This window comes from Epinephelus moara, chromosome 22 (genome assembly GCF_006386435.1).
Source record: "Epinephelus moara isolate mb chromosome 22, YSFRI_EMoa_1.0, whole genome shotgun sequence".
NCBI lineage: Eukaryota > Metazoa > Chordata > Actinopteri > Perciformes > Serranidae > Epinephelus > Epinephelus moara.
Window position 1 is genome coordinate 8724590 of NC_065527.1, and position 22155 is coordinate 8746744.

The 22155-nt window shown below is 47.3% G+C and overlaps 1 protein-coding gene across 1 annotated transcript in view; it reads left to right on the forward strand.

Annotated features, from left to right (window-relative positions):
* Window positions 1-22155, forward strand: part of arid1ab (AT rich interactive domain 1Ab (SWI-like)) — a 57530-nt gene that overhangs the window by 31969 nt on the left and 3406 nt on the right. The window contains exons 5-19 of the mRNA XM_050034602.1: window positions 13172-13412; window positions 14239-14328; window positions 14693-14863; window positions 15426-15726; window positions 16346-16491; window positions 16614-16711; window positions 16803-17012; window positions 17138-17342; window positions 19240-19372; window positions 19845-20020; window positions 20101-20230; window positions 20401-20520; window positions 20732-20828; window positions 20998-21817; window positions 22007-22137. Coding sequence (XP_049890559.1) covers window positions 13172-13412; window positions 14239-14328; window positions 14693-14863; window positions 15426-15726; window positions 16346-16491; window positions 16614-16711; window positions 16803-17012; window positions 17138-17342; window positions 19240-19372; window positions 19845-20020; window positions 20101-20230; window positions 20401-20520; window positions 20732-20828; window positions 20998-21817; window positions 22007-22137 — 3069 coding nt within the window. The remainder of the gene's footprint in view (window positions 1-13171; window positions 13413-14238; window positions 14329-14692; window positions 14864-15425; window positions 15727-16345; window positions 16492-16613; window positions 16712-16802; window positions 17013-17137; window positions 17343-19239; window positions 19373-19844; window positions 20021-20100; window positions 20231-20400; window positions 20521-20731; window positions 20829-20997; window positions 21818-22006; window positions 22138-22155) is intronic.

Sequence of the window (22155 nt, forward strand, 5' to 3'; positions counted from 1 at the left end):
GGCCACTGGTGGATTCCCAGCTTTGTTTACTGTTTCTGTTGACATGTCTGCTAAATCACTGACATGTTTGGGGATACTGAAGTCTACTCTGCATAAAATTCTAACATATCTTTCGATAAATATTTTTCCTCAGTTGGCGCATATATTTTCCTGTCCTAAAATCTGCATATTAATGGCAGTAATGACAAATTTAAGGTGTGAACGGATCTTTTAACTGTTTGAGGTAACAAGAGTAAGAATCTGCATCCCTACTGCTATCTTTTAAATTTAGCCCCGTCTCTCTGCTGCCTCTGAAGACAACATACACACAGTACACAACAACAAGCTGATGCCAAGAGTGACTAAAGCATGTTCAAGCAGTGCAGGTTTCTACTGACTTGTTAGGAAAAAAAAACCTGAGAGGGGGAAAAAACATTTCTGCCAGGAAAAGGATTGTTGAAAGTGAAGTAAAGCTGGTGTGTGATAGCCCTCTGGCTAAGATAAAGGTGAGAGAACCCCCTTCCCTCCCCACCCCCCCCCCCATCCTCCCTGTTAAAGAGGTGTCTCGCTGTAACACGTTGCAGTTTCCATGGCAGTGTTTATAGGTCAGACTGCGGAGCTAACCTCATTCTGGGCCTCAGGGAAGGAGAGTGAGAAATGAGATCATTAATGAGAGAGAATGAAAGTGAGAGAGCGGAGTCGGCGGCGAGGGGAGGGGGTGGAGGGGGGGGGTGAGGTGCGGGATTGAGGGAGTGCAAGCAAATAACTTCAAATAGTGTGAGTGATTGGTTGGAGTGGGAGATGCTGAGAGGGAGGGAGGGATGAGAGGCAGCGCTGTCTATGCCAGTAGGGGATGCCCTCAGGATGTGTTTCCCTCCTCTTTTATTTATTTCTCTTATTTATTTATACATCTCTCTGTGGGCTCAGCCATTGGCCGAGCAGGCCAGGCTCGGGCTATTTTTATTTATTTCCCTCCAACTTCTCGGGGATTCCCTATTGGTGCTTTGTGATTGGCTGTGAGAACCATTAATCTGGCTAAGGTAGAGATGAACTGATCCCCTTCCCTCTCCTCCTCTCCGTCTTCCCTTCGCACCCCTGTGGAGTGCACATGGCACAGTGTGCAGATTAGACCATGCTAGCTGTGAGTATAACCCCGACAGCCTCTGTCAAAACAGCTGAACCGACTCCTACAGGTGTTATGAGTAGATATGCACCAGTACTATCTCTTGCACCTGAAAATCAATCTATTTTAATAACTGCACGTGAAATCTGCCACGAAATGCAGGAAATGTTTCTGATGCTGCTGTTTGCTTAATTCATAGAAGTAGTTAAGACGAGGATCTGTGACTGTTAAAGCTTCATTAAGCCAAACCCTGTTGAACATCTGAAGATGTACTCCGCATTAGCAGCAGGGCTCAGTGTCACTTTCGTGGTACCAGCTGAAATTTGTCCAAAGCACTCAGTGCCAAACACTGTCAAGAATCCAAAGTTGGCATGGCATTATTGTCCACATGCTTACCCCCAGTTTGCAAGACTTGAGACGTCAGTGGCGCAGAGGCGCTGTTGAGGCATCTTGTCAATACTCGCTTGATTCTTATCTCGCTTCACTAAGCAGTCCAAAAAACTGGAGTCGATGTGGAATGTTACTTTTGTTAAAATGGACGTTTCTGTTCCATGATGGATGTTGAAAACGCTCCAGAAATGCTTTAAAATGTGGCTAATTTGGATCGCCTTTTAGTTTTGTTAAAATGTTAAGAATAAATGCATCAAAAAATTCTGATAATGTTAGAAAGTTTAATGAGGCAGAGGTTTTGCTGGATATTTTTGTGTCAAAGGAAATTAAGGAAATTCAAAGGTTTTCGCTCATTTTGTTACAAAACATGCTCATATGTCAAACTAGGGTATAATAAAGTGTCACATCGGACTTGTGCTGACACACAGATATCATATTGTCACTGGCATTAAAACGATTCAAACAGCACCCAGATGATGATACCCTGATAAGCAGTTTTATCCCCTTGCTTTACAAAAGAGCACCTTATTGTCCGGCTCATATTTTCTATATCACTTAATTTTTCGTTTTCCATTCAGTGGTGGATACATAAAGAGTAAATGGACTTGCATTTGTATCGTGCCTCTCCGGTCGTCTGACCATTCAAAGCGCTTTAACACGACATGCCACATTTATTCATTCACATACACTGGTGGCCGAGGCTACTGTAAAGGTGCCACCTGCTACTCAGTTAAGCGTTCATACACGCTCACACGTAAAAGGCAAAGCCATCGGGAGCAAGTTGGGTGCATTGTCTTGTCCAAGGATACTTTTACATGTGCAGAGATTGCATCTAATGTCAGTGACTAGTACGAATATGTATTTGTGCACCTGTACTCAAAAAGGAAGTGTTGGGTATTGTATCTTAAATTAACTAGTTCGTATCAAACTAATCAAAGAAGCACGTTCTCCAAACTAAAATAACACCTGACAGGATGTGCGCGACAGATCTACAGGTTTAATTTGATGGGGAAGGGTGTTTATTTTGCAAGCACCTGCAGTGATTTGTACATACGCATTTGTTTTAATCTGCCTCAGAACATGTTTGAATCCCGATCCAACAGCGGCTGAGAGGTAAGCGCCATTTAGCTACTTTAGTAGCTTTTGCACAGAGCCAGCCAGACATCACCTCATCCAGAGCACAGATGGGTCTGTTTGAGCCAGGTGCTAAAAACCCAACGTCTGTTAGGCCGCCGTTGAGGTGGGAATAAAGGAGTACAGGAGGCTCAGCGCCTGCTGGAAGGCGCAGGTAGGAAAGCAACAGTCAGCTTGAGAAAGGGACTGTGGATAAGAGGTGGAGGAGGGAGGGAGGGAGGGAGCAGGCAGCTATAGTGGAACTAGCTGAGCAGGTTGAGCTGGTTTCTGGCTCCAGGATACAAATGCACAGTTTAACTGTTGAGTATTTACCACACCGGCTCCACGGAGCTGTTGTCTTCACTGAAGCCTGCTTACACTTTTAGTAGTCAGGTATCTGATTCTTAACGACCTTACAGTGAGTAACAGCTGTAAAGTAGTCTGTGCAGTCTTAAAATATTCCTGTGACAACAATAATGCCATTTCTAGGAAAGGAAATAAACTAAGAGCCAAGAGAAGGGACAGAAAGAGACATTATTTTGTACTGTTCTCCATCAAATGCGTCACATTATTGACTTACTCTATAATGAATAACCATAGTTGCTGATTAAAGGGGCACTCACTGGCTGAACAATTGTATAATGTCTTCTGCAGCTCTGGAGGGACCTTAAAAGGTTCGCAAAAAATAAAGGCCTCTGCACACTGTATTTTCCATCCAAAATTGTCGCATGTTTAAGAATAAATATGACCTCACGCTGTGTCAACCACTTTTACACACTGACTCCAAAACTTTAGTCCATCGTTAAAGTTTTCAGAGCTGGTTCGATTTTCTGCCTTGAGAGTTTTTTGACCAACAAGCAGTTAAGAAAATGTGGCTTAACGTGGGGGAATGGTATGCATAGTATTATTTCCCAGCTCAGATAGCCTGCTAAGATAGTGATATTCAGCTGGATGATGATGATGACGAGGAGGAGGAATTATTAGAAGATGAGAGCCGCACACAGACAGAGAGAAAAGGCGACTGTGTGGAGACAGAGAGAGAGAGAGAGAGGACAGCTCAGGCCCTTCAGGTAGCTACGGTGCCAAATGCAAGATGTAGGCAGGAACTGGCGACAGGCGGGGAGGTAACTCCTCTGAGGAGAGAAAGTGAGCAAATGAGTCTTACCATTTTGTTTCATATGCGAAATTTTGCCTGAATGCAGAGTGAAAGGTTTCTTTGCACAATGATTTATATCAGATGATGGATTTAAAAAATACGTACAAAAAATACAGATTTGGTGGGCAAAGTCCTGACCCTGATGATGTCAAAAGTAAAATAAGATATGATGCAGTTGCAATGTGGGAAATGTAGTTGTGTTTGGGCCTGCTAGCAGCACTACATCGGTGTTGCTCAGTCTACAAAGTAATAGTGAGTTAAGTGTCTTTATTTAGGGACGAGAGTTATAATATCTTGTATGAAAGCTCTTTGAAGCTGATACAACTTATCTCCTCCCTTTGTGGCTCCAGCAGAAGTAAAGCAGGCCTCAGCTTTCATGGTCCCTGGAAGTGATGCTTCCTCTCCATGTCAAGCCATGGGAAAGGGAATAGCTACCAGACTACCACCAACTTCCCTCCCTCCCACCATCCCCCTCCACTCTGTTTTCTCCCCTTTTTTTAATCTCCTTCTTGTCCTTCCTCAGGTCTTTTGTACACCCTTTTTCCACTATGGGGCTAATCCCACTCAGAACCGCCCACTAGTTGTGATGCTCCTCTTTTCTGATGTGTCTGAATGTGCTCCAGACTCAAGAGGAAGGTCACATGTTGGTCACACACTCATGCCGGAGTTTGTTTTTCTGTCCTCCACCCTCCCGTTCATCTTGCCTTTCCAAATAAGAGGCTTCGTCTGGAGTGGTTTCATCTTTAAGGAAGGGCCAAGGGTTCACGTTGTCTTCTTTATTTGTGCCAGGGATGCACTTTATTTGCCTATAAACAAGGGTGTAATGGAGTAGACTCAGTACTCATTATTAAGCCCTACTTAAAACTAACAACTTCAGTATAATATGTGGGAGATAAGAAGCCTCTAAGTGGAGTGGTATAATGATGAAAGACGTGCATTCTTGCTTGTCACTCAGTTGACTTTTGATGCGTTGGAGGTCCTAGTCTTCTCACCTTTTAATTTATCACTGCATCGCTGTCTATCAGGACCCCACCCTCGCTTGAATTCAGTCTTGAGTGCATTTGCAAAGCTCCGAGACCACCCACATCACAACAACAGAGCCCCCACCCACCACCCTCCCACCCTAATGACCTTTAATGTTGTGTGCCAAGCCTTCTGATCTGGATCCAAGAGATCTTCCAGTCTTGGTGCTGATCAACTCTGAGTCCCCCCTCCTGCAATCCCCATTCCCTGCGCTCAGCCCAGCCCAGCTCTGCTCTCCTGCTGCAGCTAAGCTTGTTTTTGCGACATAGCTCTGGAGCAATCAGCCTGACAAGGCCGGCCCACTTTTTTCCTCTCCTACCCAGCCCAACCCCCTCTGTGCCTTTTTCAATATTACACTCTGTTTTTTGCTGCATCTCTCTCTTTCTTTCTGTTTTTATATATATATAAATATATATCTCACTCTCTGCCTCTCTCCCGTTCCTCTTTCTGTCCATATTCTCGTTTTCTCTTTGCCTTGCCTGCGCCCTCCTCCCCTCCTCCTCCTCCTCTTCCCTTCCTCGTTCTCTCTCTCTTCTCTCAGTAAATCAGCTTTCATAACGCTGTGCAGCGCAGCCTTGTTTTGCGAGGCTCTGGCGCTGACAGTATTCAGAGTCCGGGGCCAGTTTCCTGTTGCTATTCTGGGGCCCTTGCTTCCTGTGTGCACATGTCTTATTCAGATTCCAGGGCGCCTCTCACTCGCTCTCACCCCCCCCTCCTCCTCCCCTCCTCGCCTCCCTCCTCCCAGCTCGTCTGTTTCTCTCCCCTGCTCCCTCTCTGTCTCACCCCTTTTCTTTCCTCTATGTGATTTTTAATTAATGTACTTGAGAAAATTCAATCTGCTGACAAAGTGTGTTGTTTTTGCATTTGCTTCAGTGAATTGTTTCTCAGGCTGCTAAAACCCGAGCCCTGTTTTGCTCTTGTGAGCTCGCACACACACACACACACACACACACACACACACCAGCACACACACACAGAACACTCTCCCTCTCCCTTTTGCTCTCTCCGCTCACTCACACACTCTCACACTTGCACACACACTCTCCCATGCCCCTCCCCTCTGCCTCCATTTCTGCTGGGCTGAGCTAGTTTTGCAGCACAAAGACTGTGGCTGACTGCAGCACTGTCTGTCCTCTGCTCTCTCCTGCTCTCGCTGGAACAAGCTGCTGAGCCTGGATGGATGAAACCGGCCTCACAATGAAATTAACTCTCACTCTATGAAATAACCTCTATATAATATTTTCTCCCCTCTCCCCAGTTAATTCACTGGTGGTGTCGGGTGCTTTGGTAGCGCCCCCTAGAAGTGCTATGTATGTGTGTGTGTGTGTGTGTGTGTGTGTGTGTGTGACAGTAGGAGGGGAGGGGCGTTGCTGCTCTGGAAAGCAGGCAGACTGGCTGTAGGGGTCTGGAGACTCCCCACCCACCAAAACCCCCCACCACACCCCAAGCCCCTCCAGCCCCCTCGTCCTCCGTATCCCAGCACCCCTCACCTCAGGCTGGGCAGCTGCCTGCCTCACTTGGGCATCTGTGCGCTGCCCTGGGACTCCCTGCTACTATTGTGATCTCTACAAAAGGCCCCCCACGCACACACCATCTCCCCATTATTCACAGCAATCAGACGCCCCCCCCCCCTTCTCACCCTCCTCCCCTCTACCACCTCCCTTCATCTACTCTGTGTTAGCTCCACACACACTGCTGCAGTGTTTGTGTGCCTCGCACACCCCCTTTTTTTGTTACCCCCACAGAGAAGCTCAATTAGGCAAATGTGGAGCGTTTAAAAAAGAACTCCCTACGTATTGATTAAGATTCATAGTTGGCCTTTATTTTCTTTTTTGACTGCGAGCCTGCATCACACAGGAATGTTAAAGCAGAACAGTATTGATCAGTGTCAAATGAATTGTATTTTTTTATGCCTTAGCAGTACGAGACTGTTTTTCTGAACAACGCTGCTTCACTCTTTCATCTTGGACTTTTTTTTGTCTGTGTTATTATCCTTCCCACGTGGCTGCTGGTGATGAAGTAGCAGTGTAATGGTGATCTCTGGAGAGCTGGAGGTAGCTCATCAGTGGAGGTAGTAGACATTGTGTCTGTGGCACTGATACTCCAGACAAGATATGTAACCCCAGCAGGGTGCTCCAAGGCTCTGAGCGTTGTGTCACCCTACTGCCGTGTTCCTTATCCACGTGTGTTCTTTGCCTACATCTTGGAGAAATGAGATAACGAAACTCAGACGTGTTCATTTCATCCACTTAATACTTTTCGAGCCATCTGCTCAACGGCTCATATCTGTATCATCGTGCAGATAGGGTCAGAGTTGTGTGGTGCTCCTATAGGTCGCTCCAACTGTGTATAGAGAGTTTCTCGTCAGCTTGTGCTGTATGTGAAGCCCTGTAATGGCTGCTGCTGCTGTATGAGGCAGGGGCCTGCCTTGCTTCTCCTCCTTTCTCCAGTTCTTCCCTCATAGTGGGATGGGAGTGCCCCCTTATGGTTGAGCTCAGCCCTGCAAACCTGGAGCTGGGGCCGGAGCTGCCTCTCTACAAGCCATCTGTGGACTTCCCAGAAGCTCCTCATAGCTCGGCGCAGCCCCCGGATGCAGGTGGGAGCCTCTGGGCAGGTGGCTGAGGCGTCAGCACCACCCACCTGTCCGTCTCCTTGTTCACCACCTGAACATTTCCTGCTGTCACTCCATTGTGCTGCAGCACGGAGTCATTACAGGTGGTCTCAGAGACGAGTCAAACTAGATTTTATTTTGTTGGTGCGCCTACAGTCTTTCTGTCATCTGTGTACGTGCAGATAGAAGCGCTCTGATAGAGGTTCTCTGATATATGCTTCTGGGCTCAGTTAAGTCAAGTCAGCATTTTCAGAGGCTGAGCTGGGAGAAAGGGAAGAGAAACCCCTTTAGAAACTGTGCAGAGAAAATTTCACTTGATCTTACACATAAAAGGGAAGAGATGACTTTTCCCATGACCCTGTTCAGATATCAGAAGCCCACTGTGCCCTGAATGAGCAGTGAATGTGCAGCGCTCCTACTGACGAGGTTTTCAGCATGTAAACATAAACATGAGGGACTCAGGAAGGACGGCAAAAAAGTTCAAGGTTTCACTGTTTTGTGTTTGTCCACTCTCCGTGCTACTATGTGCATGTGTCTCAGTCCTCAGTGCAAAAGGCCTGGAGGCTGAGTGTGTAATTAAAGCAGTGGTGGAGCAGGAAGGGTGGGGGGGGGGGCACACGGCTTTGGTGCGTCTGCGTTTCCTGTAACAATGACGGGCTGCTTCTTTTGTAGTAGCTGACTGCACCGTGACCCTGCCAAGCACGCAGGGAGGCCGCCACGAGAGAGAGACAGACAGAGGGATGGCAGCAACAGGGGGGAGGGACTGTGTCGGCTCTAATGTGTCAACCACGTGGATCTCAGTAACCATGGCAGCCCTTGAGATGCATCCATTTTTTTCCCTTCCTCTATCTCCCCAACCCCATCTCCCCTCCCCTTCTTACTCTCTCTTCCTCAGCTATCACCTCGCCACAGAGGATGTGTGAGTGTGTGTGTGTGCAAGCCAGTCTGAAGTGAGTGAGCTTTTTCTCTTTTTTTTTCTTCCCCCCGCTGTATATTGTGTTTAGCATCTGGAGGCCTGAGAATAAGGAAGCCTGCCAACCAGGCGGTTGGTGAAACCCTGAGGTCTGAGAATGACAGAAGAGTGGGTCAGGGAGAGTGTGTGACTGAGGGATGAACTCTGCCCCCCCATACCTCCTCTCCCCTCCTTACCACCACCACCACCAGATCTGGTTACGCTACTGGCCAGGGTCACACATTCCAGATACATTTCATTATCTCAGGGCTGCTACCTCTCTTCTCCCACTTTCTGTTCCTCATAACCTACAAAAAAAAAAGAAAAAAAAGAAAGAAATCGGCTGGCTTGGCAGACTAATGGCTCTGGTTGGGCTTGATTGATTCAGTGAAGTAATCTGCAAATGGAATACATTAGGACGGCGGAGAGGAGAGGAGAGCAGAGCAGATGACTCAGAGACAGCACAGGCACACTCAGAGGAGCGGTGGAGAATATGGGAATAATGGCAATAGTGAAGACTTTCTGCCATTTTCCACATTCACAAGCAATAATTGCATTGGAAAGATTTTTTTTTAGGATTTTTGTGTTAAATTTTCAACACCACACTTTGTGTAAATCTGTCTTTTTGCCTCCTTTAAACCCTCAAACATTAGGAAGACTGTTCTGCAGTTCTCAGCTCTGAAGTTCCATGTTAGGCAGTGCTGGGAAAAACACAAAATGGCTGCCATAGAGAGGAGCTTGAAGCTCCACAGAAAGAACTGCAGCTCTCTCCTTCTCTCCCCGACATAGCTCACATATCTTCCCCTTTTTCATGCTTGTATATAAATTCTGTGTTCTCCTTTATTCTCATATAATCAACTGTTATAATTGTCTCAGATGATAACTGCTGTAACCTTCCTCCCAGCTCATAAACCATCACACTCCAACTTAGACACCCCACCGTCCCTCAGCTCCTCCTCATGCCTGATCCATGTCCTCTTCATCATTTGCCTTCTAATAATGAGCGTGTTGAATAGCAGAGCCACACAGCATCAGTATCACCAAGCTCCCCTTCCCTCCCCCCCCCTCCCCTCCTGCTTCCTCTCCTCTCCTCTCGCTGTCCGGCTTGTGCAGTCAGCAGAACAGGCTGGTGCTGTGCAGTATTGAGCCGGGAAAAATCAATGACTGCAGAGTGGGAGTAGGTAGGAGCTTGTGTGTTTGAATGTATGTGTGTGTGCGATGCTTCTGCCTGTCCAGGCTGAGGGATCAGAGCTGTCAGTTGTCAGATATTTACAGAAGGGTAAAGAGCTCGGCCTCGAATCTGCATCGTGTGGCAGGTGTACATGTGAACGTTTCTGTAGATTTGCATTTCTTTTCTCTTTTTGTAATTATGCATCAGGGTAAAACAAGTTGAAGGGATTTTGTCAAAAGAAACCCAAGTCAGGAATATTTTTCAAAACCTTACTCCCTCACATATATTAATTTGACAAATATAAACATGCTTTTACTATAACCCCCCCCCTTTTCCCATTAAACTAAATAAGCCAGACTTTTCAAATGTCAGAAAACTTAAAGGAACAGTGTGAAGGATTGAGTGACATCTAGTGGTGAGGATTGCAGGTTGCAACCAGCTGATACTTCTCCCGTGTGCCAAATGTGGACTTGCGGTCAGGTTTTCATTAGTGTTCATTATTATAGGAGGATTATACTGGGAGAGGATTTATCCGCAATCGTCTTCCTCTCCAAAACAAACAGGCCGGGTGGTTTAAAAAGGTAAAAACGCAAAATAAAGCAGTTTTATGTTAAAACTCTGTGTTTCCCGACACTGTTAAGCTCTTTTCTAAAGGACTGCTAACCACAGTGGCTGCCGAGAATATACGAAAGGCCTGATCTGGAGCCAGTGTTTGGTTTGTCTGTCCTGGGCCACTGTAGAAACAAAATGGCAAACTCCATAGATGATAGATGTAGATTCATAGGCTCATTCTAAGGTAACAAAAACACAACCATTCTTATTTTCAGGTGATCATACACTGAAGAAAATATGATTATTATTTTACATTCCATTTCTGCAAATATATCCCCCCAAATCCTACATGCTGGACCTTTAATACTTAAGTTATTTATATGATCAGGCACTTTATTATACTGTCAGTTGATTCTGAATCTTGAGTCCAGCTCTGAAACTGCTTCTCTGATCCAAATCCTTTTCGAAAGACTCTACCCTGCTGATGTCGACAGTTGTGTTGATTAAAACTGAGAAACCTGGTTCTCCTAAATAAAAATCAATACAGTCAAGAATTGGTAAAATGACTGTCTCATCCTAGAACAGGAAACAGGGTTACAAATTTGTTGAGTACTGAATGCCAGTGCCACTTGACAGCCTTTGATACTAGACAGTTGACCTCGGTGCCAAGAGTGTTCAATGCCCAGTCATGGTCTTCACTATATGAGGTAAAAAAGTGGCAGCAAGGACTGGTTTTTCTCCAGTTTTGCTAATTTCTGGCAGATTTTTACTCACCTGATCCTAATTCTGCTCCAATGCCTCCAAGTACACCGAATTCCACCTGTAAAAGGAAGCGTCTTTCTTGGTCTCGCTTTCTGTGTCGTGACTGAAGTGTGTATGTCTTGTGCAGCCGTCCACAATGACCTCTTGCTGAGGTGCAACTCCTGGGCATAACCCCAGGACCTGACCCCTGACCTGTTTGTCTTGTGGTCTGGGTCAGGGAGGGGTTGGTGGGGGTGGGGGGGGGTTGTCACGGAGACACAACTCTGAGCAGTGATCTCTTAAGCTTTCAGTACGGCAGCTGCTGAGGTGGTCATCGTGGCGGCCAGCCCAGGGCCTTCAGACAGAGTCCTCTGTCAGATGACCGGTCTTGTGATGTCTGAGTGGAGGTGGGGTGGTGCTAGTTGGGAAGAGGGGGGGATGTAGGTCATCTGACGATGCTGGCTGCTGGAAAAAGGATCCCGCCATGGTTGTTTAAGCAAGGAATGTCATGCTGTTTGATCTCTGCTTCTTACTCCAGAGCATTAAGATCTCGCTGCTCCCTGTCGTTCACATAGCACGGCGCTGCCTCATTCTGACCTGTTTTTTCACTTATGACCATTAATTGGGTATCAGCCAGTGAAACGCTTCAGCGTGTGATTCTCGTAAATAAAGCTCTCATGCTGAGTTTCACGTGGTTTTGTAGCTGCCACATCTCCTGTGCAGGTCATAAAGGCCTGGGTTTGTGCAGTCACCGAAGTAAGAGAGAGAGAGAGGAAGAGATGGAGGGCGGGCAGAGGGAACAGGGTGGGGGTGGGTTGGAGTGGGGGGTGGATTCTGAATCAGCGTTCTCCTCCTGTCACTCCCTCTGGGGTTCCTCCATCAGGTCACGTCCCAAAAATAGCAACGGGCGCTGTTTCAAGTGCAAAACCGCCGGCTTCGGGGCTGCAGCCAGCCTGCGAGTGTGAGATTTCTATGGGAATAGTTGGCCACCTTCCAATGAGTGCTTTTTTTTTCCCTCCTCCTCCCTCCCATTTTTTCCCTCCTCCGATGTGACTGGCAGATGAGCTTGCATTTCTGAGCGAGCACATGGGCTCCACGTGAGTGGCCAGTGTGTAAACATTCACCTTCCCACAAACATAATCATCGCCGGCTGCCTTCCTACCTTCTTTCCTGCCTGGCTGTCTTTGTGTCACAGCCAGCGAGGCTCAATAACAACACCACATGGCACCAGAGCCCGTGCCCAGCACCAATTATTTCAACTGCCTCCCGAGATGACTTGCTTCAAACATTTTTCCCCCCATTTTCTCCTTGCAAGCCACACAAACAGAGTTCTCCTCGCCAAGATGGATCATTATCAGCATTATAGGAGTGATGTGGAGTATTTTTATAAAGGTGGGAAAAGAAGTCGTTGTACCTGAGTGTGTTCGCACCGTAACAGGGCTGGCAGCCTTGTATGTGAGAATAACAGACACACCCCAGTGGAGGCAAAGATTGCTGTAATGCAACAGTGACCATTTGGATTTCCACTCACTTGATTTGACTTCACTTGACGTTGACATGACGCTCAAATAAAATGCTCTCGCCCTCCTCATTCAAGTATGTGCAGGGAACGAAAGTTGAATATGATTCACATTTCCCAAATGCATCAGCTTTCTTCTCCTGCTTTAGAGTCTGAGCCAAACTGGGCTTTATTTACATCCCTGCTTACACACACTGACACACACGCCTCTGATATCCTGTATCGCTTTTTCCACTTAATTTCCCTCTTACTCCATCATAATCGCAGCTTCCTCACAGCCACAGAGGACTGAGTCGTCTTTTGAGAGTTTTTGCCTTGGAAACGTTTATTCTTAGAAACCAATACCATTCATCCCATCCCAATACAATGAAATGAAATGGTGCATAAAATTAACAATAGTTAAGAATAAGCTGATTTGAAGTCAATGAATTAGATGTTAAAAAAACACATAAGCCATTAAACAAAAACAGGACAGTATTTGGCTTCAGCTAATCCTAGCCATATTTCATGGTAATATTCAAAGCTGCTAGCTTAGTCTTTAAAGTTATCAGAATGTTATAATGTCCAATATGTTGTTTATTCACAACTTGAACTAAGGCTACATCCACACTGAAACATTTTTGTTTATAACTTATGTTAATGCCTAGCATCCACACCACTCCTGTATTTGCATACCCCTAAAATGGAGACTTTTAGAAATGCAGCTGACGCCGTTTTAATTTGGAAACTCCAGGGTTGCGTTTTAGTGCTAACAGCCAGAAACAGGGACTTTTGAAAACGCTGCTGACATCATGTTCCTGTTAAAAACAAACATTAACCCATGTTGCTCCTCTTGTTCCAGGATCTGTCGGGCTCCATCGACGACCTGCCCACTGGTACAGAGGGGGCCCTGAGCCCGGGCGTCAGCACCTCAGGGGTATCCAGCAGTCAGGGCGAGCAAAGCAATCCCGCCCAGTCGCCCTTCTCTCCGCACACTTCGCCCCACCTGCCAGGTATACGTGGGCCTTCGCCATCACCTGTGGGTTCCCCCGCCAGCGTCACCCCCTCCCGCACTGGCCCTCTGTCCCCTGCTGCTGTGCCAGGTAAAGACGTGATACTATGAGCACTGGCTGGTGTTTGAAATAGTCACATTTTTGAATGTGGTTTTTGCTCATGTTTGACAAATGTCTTTGCTGCATGTCTTAAAGGATTTCACAGTTGTATCATAAGCACAATATTTCATTGTGCTGCATTGAAGTAGCATTGAATTGATCCTTTGAAATGTATTTCTGCTGTATAAATAACATGGAGCAAGGACAGTTATATTCATGCAGAACCAGGGTGACTTTTCAAACACAAAAATATATTATATTGAAAACATTTATTGTGCTGAGATGAAATAAAACTGAAAAAATGAACGTGAAGAGACCAGAATTACCGGTAAAGAACAAATGCAGATTATTTACAGATTATTTATCAAATCTGCTTAAAAAACAGGAAAAATCCATTTTTCATATATGGAGTTGGATGCTGTGCGAAACATCCAGTAAACGAACAGCAGACAGATTTAGAGTTTTAATTCACCACTTGCTCACTCACAAATACGATGGATCACATTTGTAATTCATGAAGTGACTTGCCAGATGGGAACATTTTCTCCTAACATGATGCTAGTAAACCATCCAGACGGCAGGGAAACAGAAGTTACGATGCCACCAACAACTCATTGTGGAGAGCAATTTAACAGGCAGCCAACAGGACACTGTCATAGTATTTCTTTGTTTTGATTTTCATTTCATTTGATTGGCTTTCGGTCATTTCATGGCCAATATTTTGAAGTTTAAGGCAAAGACAGGAGAAAACAAAGACAATTGAATTTCTGATGTCTTTTTTGAGTTGCTGAGCATTTGTGTTGTCGCTGTCCTGCAGGTAATCAGATGCCTCCCCGGCCGCCCAGCGTCCAGTCAGAAAACATCATGCACTCTTCCATGAACCAGACAGCCATGGGCCAGGACAGGGGTGAGTGTTGGTTCGAGATGTTTATGAGCATGAATAGCTTCAAATCACTCATGAAGTGTCTTTTAATAAAGCACCTAACCTTTCCTCAGTGGCCATCAGGGCAAGAATGTGTGCCACGTCCTCAGCAGCTTGTATGGTGTGATTGTTTGCATTTGTAAGCATTCTGTCCTCCTGTAAACACTCCCCCAGGCTCCATCTTTAAATAAGAATGTGCTTGTATTCTACTTGCCAGGTCAAATGAGGGTAGCAGCAGACAGACACGCTGTACCTTTGTGTGTTTGTGAGGAAGTAAAGAGTTCTTCACACAGGGACATGATGTGTTACGCAGTTTTTTGTGTATCTAATCTCTACCAATCCTCTCCAGTGTACATGCGCAACCCTCAGATGCCTCCTTACGGGTCCCCTGGACAACCTGGCTCCGCCTTATCTCCACGCCAGTCTTCAGGAGGCCAGATGCATGCTGGGATGGGACCATATCCCCAGAACAACTCCATGGGAAACTACGGGCCTCAGGGGGGCCAGTACGGTCCACAAGGTAAGGCTCCAGGGAAGATGTGTAGGTGGTGCTGCTTTAAAAGGCCCACTTCAATGGTTGACAGAATAGTGTGCAGTGTTGAATGGTGCAGTCGGCTCCGTCATATCAAGCAGGCCTCTTTTTTTCAAATCCTAAAAATATTATGAATGAGTTTACAGTTGTCGTCTTGAGACCATCAGAGTTTCGTAGATAGCCCAGATTTTAAAAAAAGGCTTTGAAGTTTCCTCTCACTTCATATATTTATGAAATTATATCACTTCACTTTGAAGTCTCAGATGGTTTCTGTGGGCTTTGAAGAAGTTCTGCTATGAGTCATATCAGTGAAGGCCAGATAAAGCCCGCTTCATCAGGCTGCTTGTCAGAACAGGCAGCACCGAGGTAAATTTAGAGCTGGACTGCCGAAACTCTTTATCTCATCAGGGAGAGATGAGTAGAAGTCCTTACTTCTCTGTTTCAGACTAAAATACAGTTTCAAAACACAGCAGGATGCCATGAAAACCTCAAACCAACATCAGATGACTGTAGGTACCAGTCTACATTTCTGTCTCTGTGATTGTTCCAGGTTACCCCAGGCAGCCTGGCTACACAGGGATGCCCAATGCCAACTACCCCACTGGTCCCGGCATGAGCGGCTCCATGAACCCCATGCCCGGTCAGGGCAGCGGGGCTCCGTATGGGAGCATCCCGCCTGGCAGAATAGGCCCAGGGCAGATGGGTGCTCGGCCCTTTGGTCCCGGGATGGCCTCAAACATGGCGGGCATGCCTCCGCAGGTGGCGTCTGGGATGTGTCCCCCTCCGGGCATGAACAGGAAGGACGGTGGCCCCACCATGCATCATGGACCCACAAACTCCATACACAACAGGTGGGTGCTCACAGCTACTGGCTGTATATGTGTCTAGGTGAGATATGAGGTAGCAGTTAGCTGTCGAGGGTCAGTAGGAAGCTTTGTATTAAGACTCTCTAAAGATCCTGAAGGAGTTTTTTTTTTTCTCTTTGAGCTGAATGTGTGTGTCTTCGTATGTGTGTCCTTGCTCGTATGTGCCGGTTGTGTGGCCATGAAAAATGATTGGTCCTTCCCACGTGCAAGCCGGTCTGCTGTGTGTTTTGGTGCCTGAGTGTGCCACAGAGTAGATGGCAGTAGACCAAACAGTTATCTATGAGAGAAAAAGGAAAAAGTGGAGAGAGCGCGAGAGCAGGAGATGGTCTCTGAGATCAGTGAATCACATCTCTCCCCAGCCAAGATGCCAGCTCAGCCTACAGAGAGACACTCGCGGGCTTGGCAGTTGCTGGAGTCATGTGACGTAAATTGATGTTTCCTACAGAATAAGCTAAACACAGCGAACACTAGATAAGAAAAAGGCATAGATTTGTCACAGCATCAAAGAGAAAGGCATGAAGGACGACAGACTCTTGCATATTTATTTCTAGGAGTTTCTTTGTGTCAGCTAGTGTTCCTTCTAAACAAGCACTCTCTACTTTAGGCCACCTGGCTACCCTAACATGTCCCAGGGGATGATGGGAACAGGCTCTCCATACGGCCCTGGCATGAACAGCATGCACGGTATGATGAACCAGGGAGGGCCAGGGCCATATCCAATGGGAGCAAATATGGCCAACAACACTCCTGGTGAGTAAACACAACATTGAATCCCTGATCTAGTGGTGGTACTACTGTGTGTCCTTAGAAGGCTGTTATAGGCTGGTAAATTTTTGTTTTTCACTGTCCTCCTTTCACCTCTCAACACTCAGGAATGGCTCCTAGTTCAGAGTTTGGCATGGAGAAAATGAACCCCGCCCCGAAGATGAACAACAAAGTGGAGGGGACTCCCAAGCCCGAATCCAAAAAGGTACAAGTTCTAAATCCACATGATGAAATTCTTGTTGCTCAATCGAGTCTTTGTCCAATCTCATGATTTCCTCTCATCATCTGTGCTGCAGAAGTCGAGCTCTTCCACCATCACTAACGAGAAGATCACTCGTCTGTACGAGCTCGGCCCAGAGCCAGAGAGGAAGATGTGGGTGGATCGATACCTGGCCTTCGCTGAGGAGAAGGCCATGGGCATGAACAACCTGCCCGCAGTGGGACGCAAGCCTCTCGATCTCTTCAGACTCTACGTGTCTGTCAAAGAGATCGGCGGCCTTACCCAGGTATGCCTGGATTCCAAACAAAAGTGATGTGAATATCACAGATTTAAAAACAGACAGCATTGTAATTCCTGTAAGGCTGTTGTGTGCAGCTTTCTGAGCCTACTCCTTCCTCTATCGCCCACCAGGTGAACAAGAACAAGAAGTGGAGGGAGCTGGCCACCAACCTGAATGTGGGCACGTCGAGCAGCGCAGCCAGTTCGCTCAAGAAACAGTACATCCAGTGTTTGTACGCCTTCGAGTGCAAGATCGAGCGCGGCGAAGACCCGCCCCCGGACTTCTTTAACACGGACACCAAAAAGAACCAGCCGAAGATCCAGCCTCCCAGCCCAGGTGAGCAGCGGCATCCTCCCACACCTCATCACCATTTGTTTCCCCCTCGGAGTTAAATCACACTCGAATGAATGAAAGCTTATTTCATTTTTCCGTGTCTTCCTTGGTTGCAGTGTGGTTTCAGTGCAGTTCATCACATCCTCCTTGCTCTATTTGCCTCACATCATCTGCCCTATAAACTAGTGTATTTTATTGTATCCTATTAATTGCAGCGTTAAAAGCCAATCGCAGATCGTTTGTCATCCTCTGTACAGGGCTGCCATCCTCCATAAATCACTGCTATTTTGCTGTATATCTGAGGAGTTGTAAATGACGGCGGCGTAGCTGTAAGTCACGGAAGTCCGACGCATCCTCTGGACAGTTCTACACACACGTCTCTCGGGGGAATACTCCCTGGCATTTGCACAGGACATGACGAAAGACTTGTCCTTTCAGACTCCCCGGGTTGTTTTTTGTGCGAACAGCGATTCCACCAGCATGCCAACTCTTTCAATGAACTCTGAATGTTGGGTAAAAGTCAGTGTGTAAACTGGCAGTCAGTCAGAGGTTAAGGGGGGGGGGGGGTGGTGCAATTGGGGATGGGGGGAGGGGGGTGGTGGTCTCGGGACGATGTGTCGCCTGGAAGCTGTTTGTTTTGGAGGGACTCCGGTTTTAGCTGCCAGGAGCAACCACACCAGGAGCGACCACGTGCTGCTTCAGTCTGGCCGAGACCCATGCTGTCAGACACGGGGCACTGAGTCAGCGCCGGGGTGTTGTTACAGGAGACATCAGGGTGCTTGTCAGCTGGCATCAGCCCTCTAGTTAGTACGAAGGAAGAGCTGGGGAGGGTGGTGGGGGGAGCGGCGGCGTGGGGCGGGAGGTGATTTGGCGATAGCGATGCCCCGTCAGTGGCGTGTCCTCGCTGCCTGGTGCCTGGCTCAGGGCTACAGAGGCAAGGCAACACTCCCTGGAGATTAGTACTGAGCCAGAAATGATGAATGGGGGGAAGAGGCTTGGATGTGTGTGTATGTGTGTGCGTAAAAGTCATGCGATTCTCCCTCTCTCTCTCTGACTCTCTGTTTCTACCATGCTATTTTTTTCCATCCTCACGAGATCCTCCCCCTCCCCCCTCCCCTTTCCTCCCTTCATCTTTAGTACAGGGAAATCCCTGCCCAGAGGGAGGAGGGGGAGGGGGAGCCGCTTAATGTGTGTGTATGTGTGAGAGCTAGAGAGGCGAGAGGGTGATGTGAGAAAATGTGAATAAATGTGACCTGCCAGTGACCCCGGTGTTGTGTGTGTATGTGTGTGTGTGCCAGTTTAATGAATGGGAACCTGTGAGTCATCAGACTGGCGTGCTAATAGTGAGAAGTCCTGAGCTGAAGTTAAGAACGAGCACTATGTCACACACAAACAAACAATCACTCACTCTCGTGCACACGAACACAACTCGCTGTCTCCTGTCTCTACAGGTCAGGCAGTAATCTGTCAGAGTCAAGGTTTAGATCATTGTTTCCTGGTGACTCCAACAGCCCGGCAGTGGCTGAGGAGGAGGGTGATGGAGATGGAGGTGGGGGGGGTGGGGTTGGCATGCTGTGATGAGCTGGAAGATTCAACGTTTTCGCTGGCTGTGCACTCAAAAGCCAGTCAGCTTGACACAAACTGTGTTCCTCTGTGCAGCGCTCAGGAATTTCTTAATGGGATTTAGGATTGCCAAAAGCAGCGTGGGTTCCTGAAAGCCCCCAACAGTGCTCAGCCTATCCACAAGACCGGCCCGCCTCACTATCAACTATCTACTCTCGCCTTTATTCCTGGAGTGAGGAGAGGAGGAGGGGATGAATTCTCTGGAATCTTTGAATTTTTCAAACCAGAGCACTTTGGTCGTTTACAAGCACTCAGTGTGTGTGTCCTTGTTTTGCAGCTGGTTCTGGATCCCTGCAAGGACCCCAGACTCCGCAGTCCACAAGTAGTTCGATGGCAGAGGGGGGAGACCTGAAGCCCCCCACCCCAGCCTCCACCCCGCACACGCAAATGCCTCCGATGCCTGGCGTCAGGTACGAGTCCAAAGCCGCACTATCATGTTTCTGTGATGTTGACAATATCTGGAGTCATCACAATAAAACGAAAGTGATCCCTGTGGCGAAATTGGATCATTGCAGCAGGAAATAAAAAATGATCTACAACAAACAGTAAAAAATTATGTAATTGTAGGTCAGGTTAAGATATGCACACACCAAAGCAGCTTGTTAAAGAGGAGTGTAATAATGGGGTATGTATTAAAACTATTGCTGAAATTATGTTTTGCGGTTTGGAAAATGACTGCAGAATACTATATAAAATGTAGAGACTATATAACTAAGGTAAGATGAATGTCCCCTAAAAAACTGTAGCGGAGTTTTGAATGCCTTGAAAAATATGGCGGGACACCAAAACCTTTAAAACGAGAAATAAACAGTGCTTTTGAATACTGTGTATATGAAGCAAAAACTTCTATGTTTCAATAACAAGCCTCCTGCCCTCCCACAGGAGTAGCGTTAATCTGCAGGACCCCTTTGCTGATGGCGGAGACCCAGCGTTTTCCAGAAGGAACGCCGTGACTCCCAACTCACAGGGCTACCAGCCTGGGATGGGTGGCCCAGAGATGATAGGTCGAATGGGTCCCTATGAGTCCAACAAGGACCCCTTTGGTGGCATGAGGAAAGGTGAGCGACAGCCAGACCAGTAAATCAGATGCTTAAGTTTTATCAGAGCCGAAACAAACAATGTGTTTTCTTTTTTGTAGCTGGAGAGCAGTTCATGCAACCAGGCCCCAACAGTGGGATGGGAGAACAGTATAACAGAGGCCCACCAGGGCCTATGGGCAACATGCAGATGGGTCAGAGGCAACAGTACCCTTACGGATATGACAGAAGGTAAACATACTGCATTATTCTCTTGATGGTCGACATGATGTTATACTTGCATACATCTTTAGAATATATAAGGTTCACGAAGAGCTTGGCAAGGTTGGGATCAGGCTTGTACGACTCCAGTGTCCTTTTGTATATTCAGTCAAGTCAGCTGATGAGTGTTGGGTTTACAGACAGGAGCCAGGCATGGGCCCTGACGGCAGTATGGGACCAGGAGCTCCTCAGCCCAACATGATGCCTTCTGGAGCCGACACAGGGATGTACTCGCCCAGCCGCCCTCCACCGCAGCAACGGTCAGTACCACTCACTGCTGAGATCGTTCTGTATTAAAGTGGAAATGTGGTTGTTTGAGGGCATTTTGCCAGTGCGATCATTTTTACGTTAATTACGTCATTAAGACTGGAGGATTTTCAGCATTTGAGTTTTATACTTAAACTGTCTGCGCCTTTACTGTGAAGAAGAACTATGAAATGTAATTGTGTGAACTTTTGTTATTGTTTTCAGGCATGAGTCCTATACCAATCAGTACCCTGGCCAAGGAGCTCCCCCTGGTGGCCCATACCCAAATCAACAGCCAGGAATGTATCCACAGCAGCAGCCGGTAAGAACATAATGTCCGGCATTCATCTTAACTTGATTCCTCTTTTTTTATGTACACATCTGTTAAAGGTACACTTACCTATCTTTGCTGGCATCCGAATAACTAATGCAAATTATAATTATTTTATCACTCAATTATTAATATAATGCCGATTGTTGTCTTCTACCAGAACTACAAGCGTCCTGTAGATGGAGGGTATGGTCCTCCAGCCAAGCGCCATGAGGGAGAAATGTACAACGTCCCTTACAGTGGTCAGCAGCAGCCAGGACCCCAGTCCACAGGACCCCAGGGCCAGCAGGACATGTATAACCAATATAATGCATACCCTGGAGGGGACCGCAGACCACCAGGCCCACAGAACCAGTTCCCCTTCCCCTTCAACCGGGATCGAGGACCGTCATCTGCAGGCCCCAACTCCCAGTCTCCAATGCCTCCCCAAATGATGGCAAGCCCCATGCCTTCGGGTCCTGACGGCCCCCAGGGCCCGATGTGGCAGGGCCGCAATGAGATGGGCTACCCCAACTATCCCAACCGACAGGGACCTCCTGTACCAGGCCAGGGGCCTGGCTACCACGGCATGAACCGCTCAGAGGAGATGATACCGTCAGACCAACGCATGAACCACGAGGGTCAGTGGCCTGGCCACGTCAACCAACGGCAGCCACCTTTTGGCCCCGGGGGATCTGGACCTCCCATGACCAGACCCCTGCCATCCACCTACCAGACTTCCCAGAACCACATTCCTCAGGTGTCCAGCCCAACACCCATGCCCCGGCCCATGGAAAGCAGGACGTCACCCAGCAAGTCCCCCTACATGCATCCTGGCATCAAGGTGCAGAAAGCTGGACCCCCAGTACCCGCTTCCCACATCGGCCAGGCCCCTGTGCAGCAACCCATGATCAGGCGAGATGTGGCCTTCCCTCCTGGGTCTGTGGAGGCCTCCCAACCCCACCTTAAGCCCCGCAGGCGGCTCACCATGAAAGACATTGGTACAAAACATTTACTTCGTAAATTGTAAATTGACTCGTTCAGCCGATAAAAGCTGCATGTTTGAAATATGTGACATAAGTAATTGTGAGTTAAATAAATGCATTCAGTGAAATCTTTCCTGTTGTTCACAGCTGTAATAACTGATCTTGATCAAGTTGGCTCATTCAGGTTTTGTTCTTTCTTTACAGGCACCCCTGAGGCTTGGAGAGTGATGATGTCACTAAAGTCAGGCTTACTAGCTGAAAGCACCTGGGCCTTGGACACCATTAACATTTTACTGTATGATGACAATAGCATTACTACTTTTAACTTATGCCAGGTAAGCAACACAAAGCCA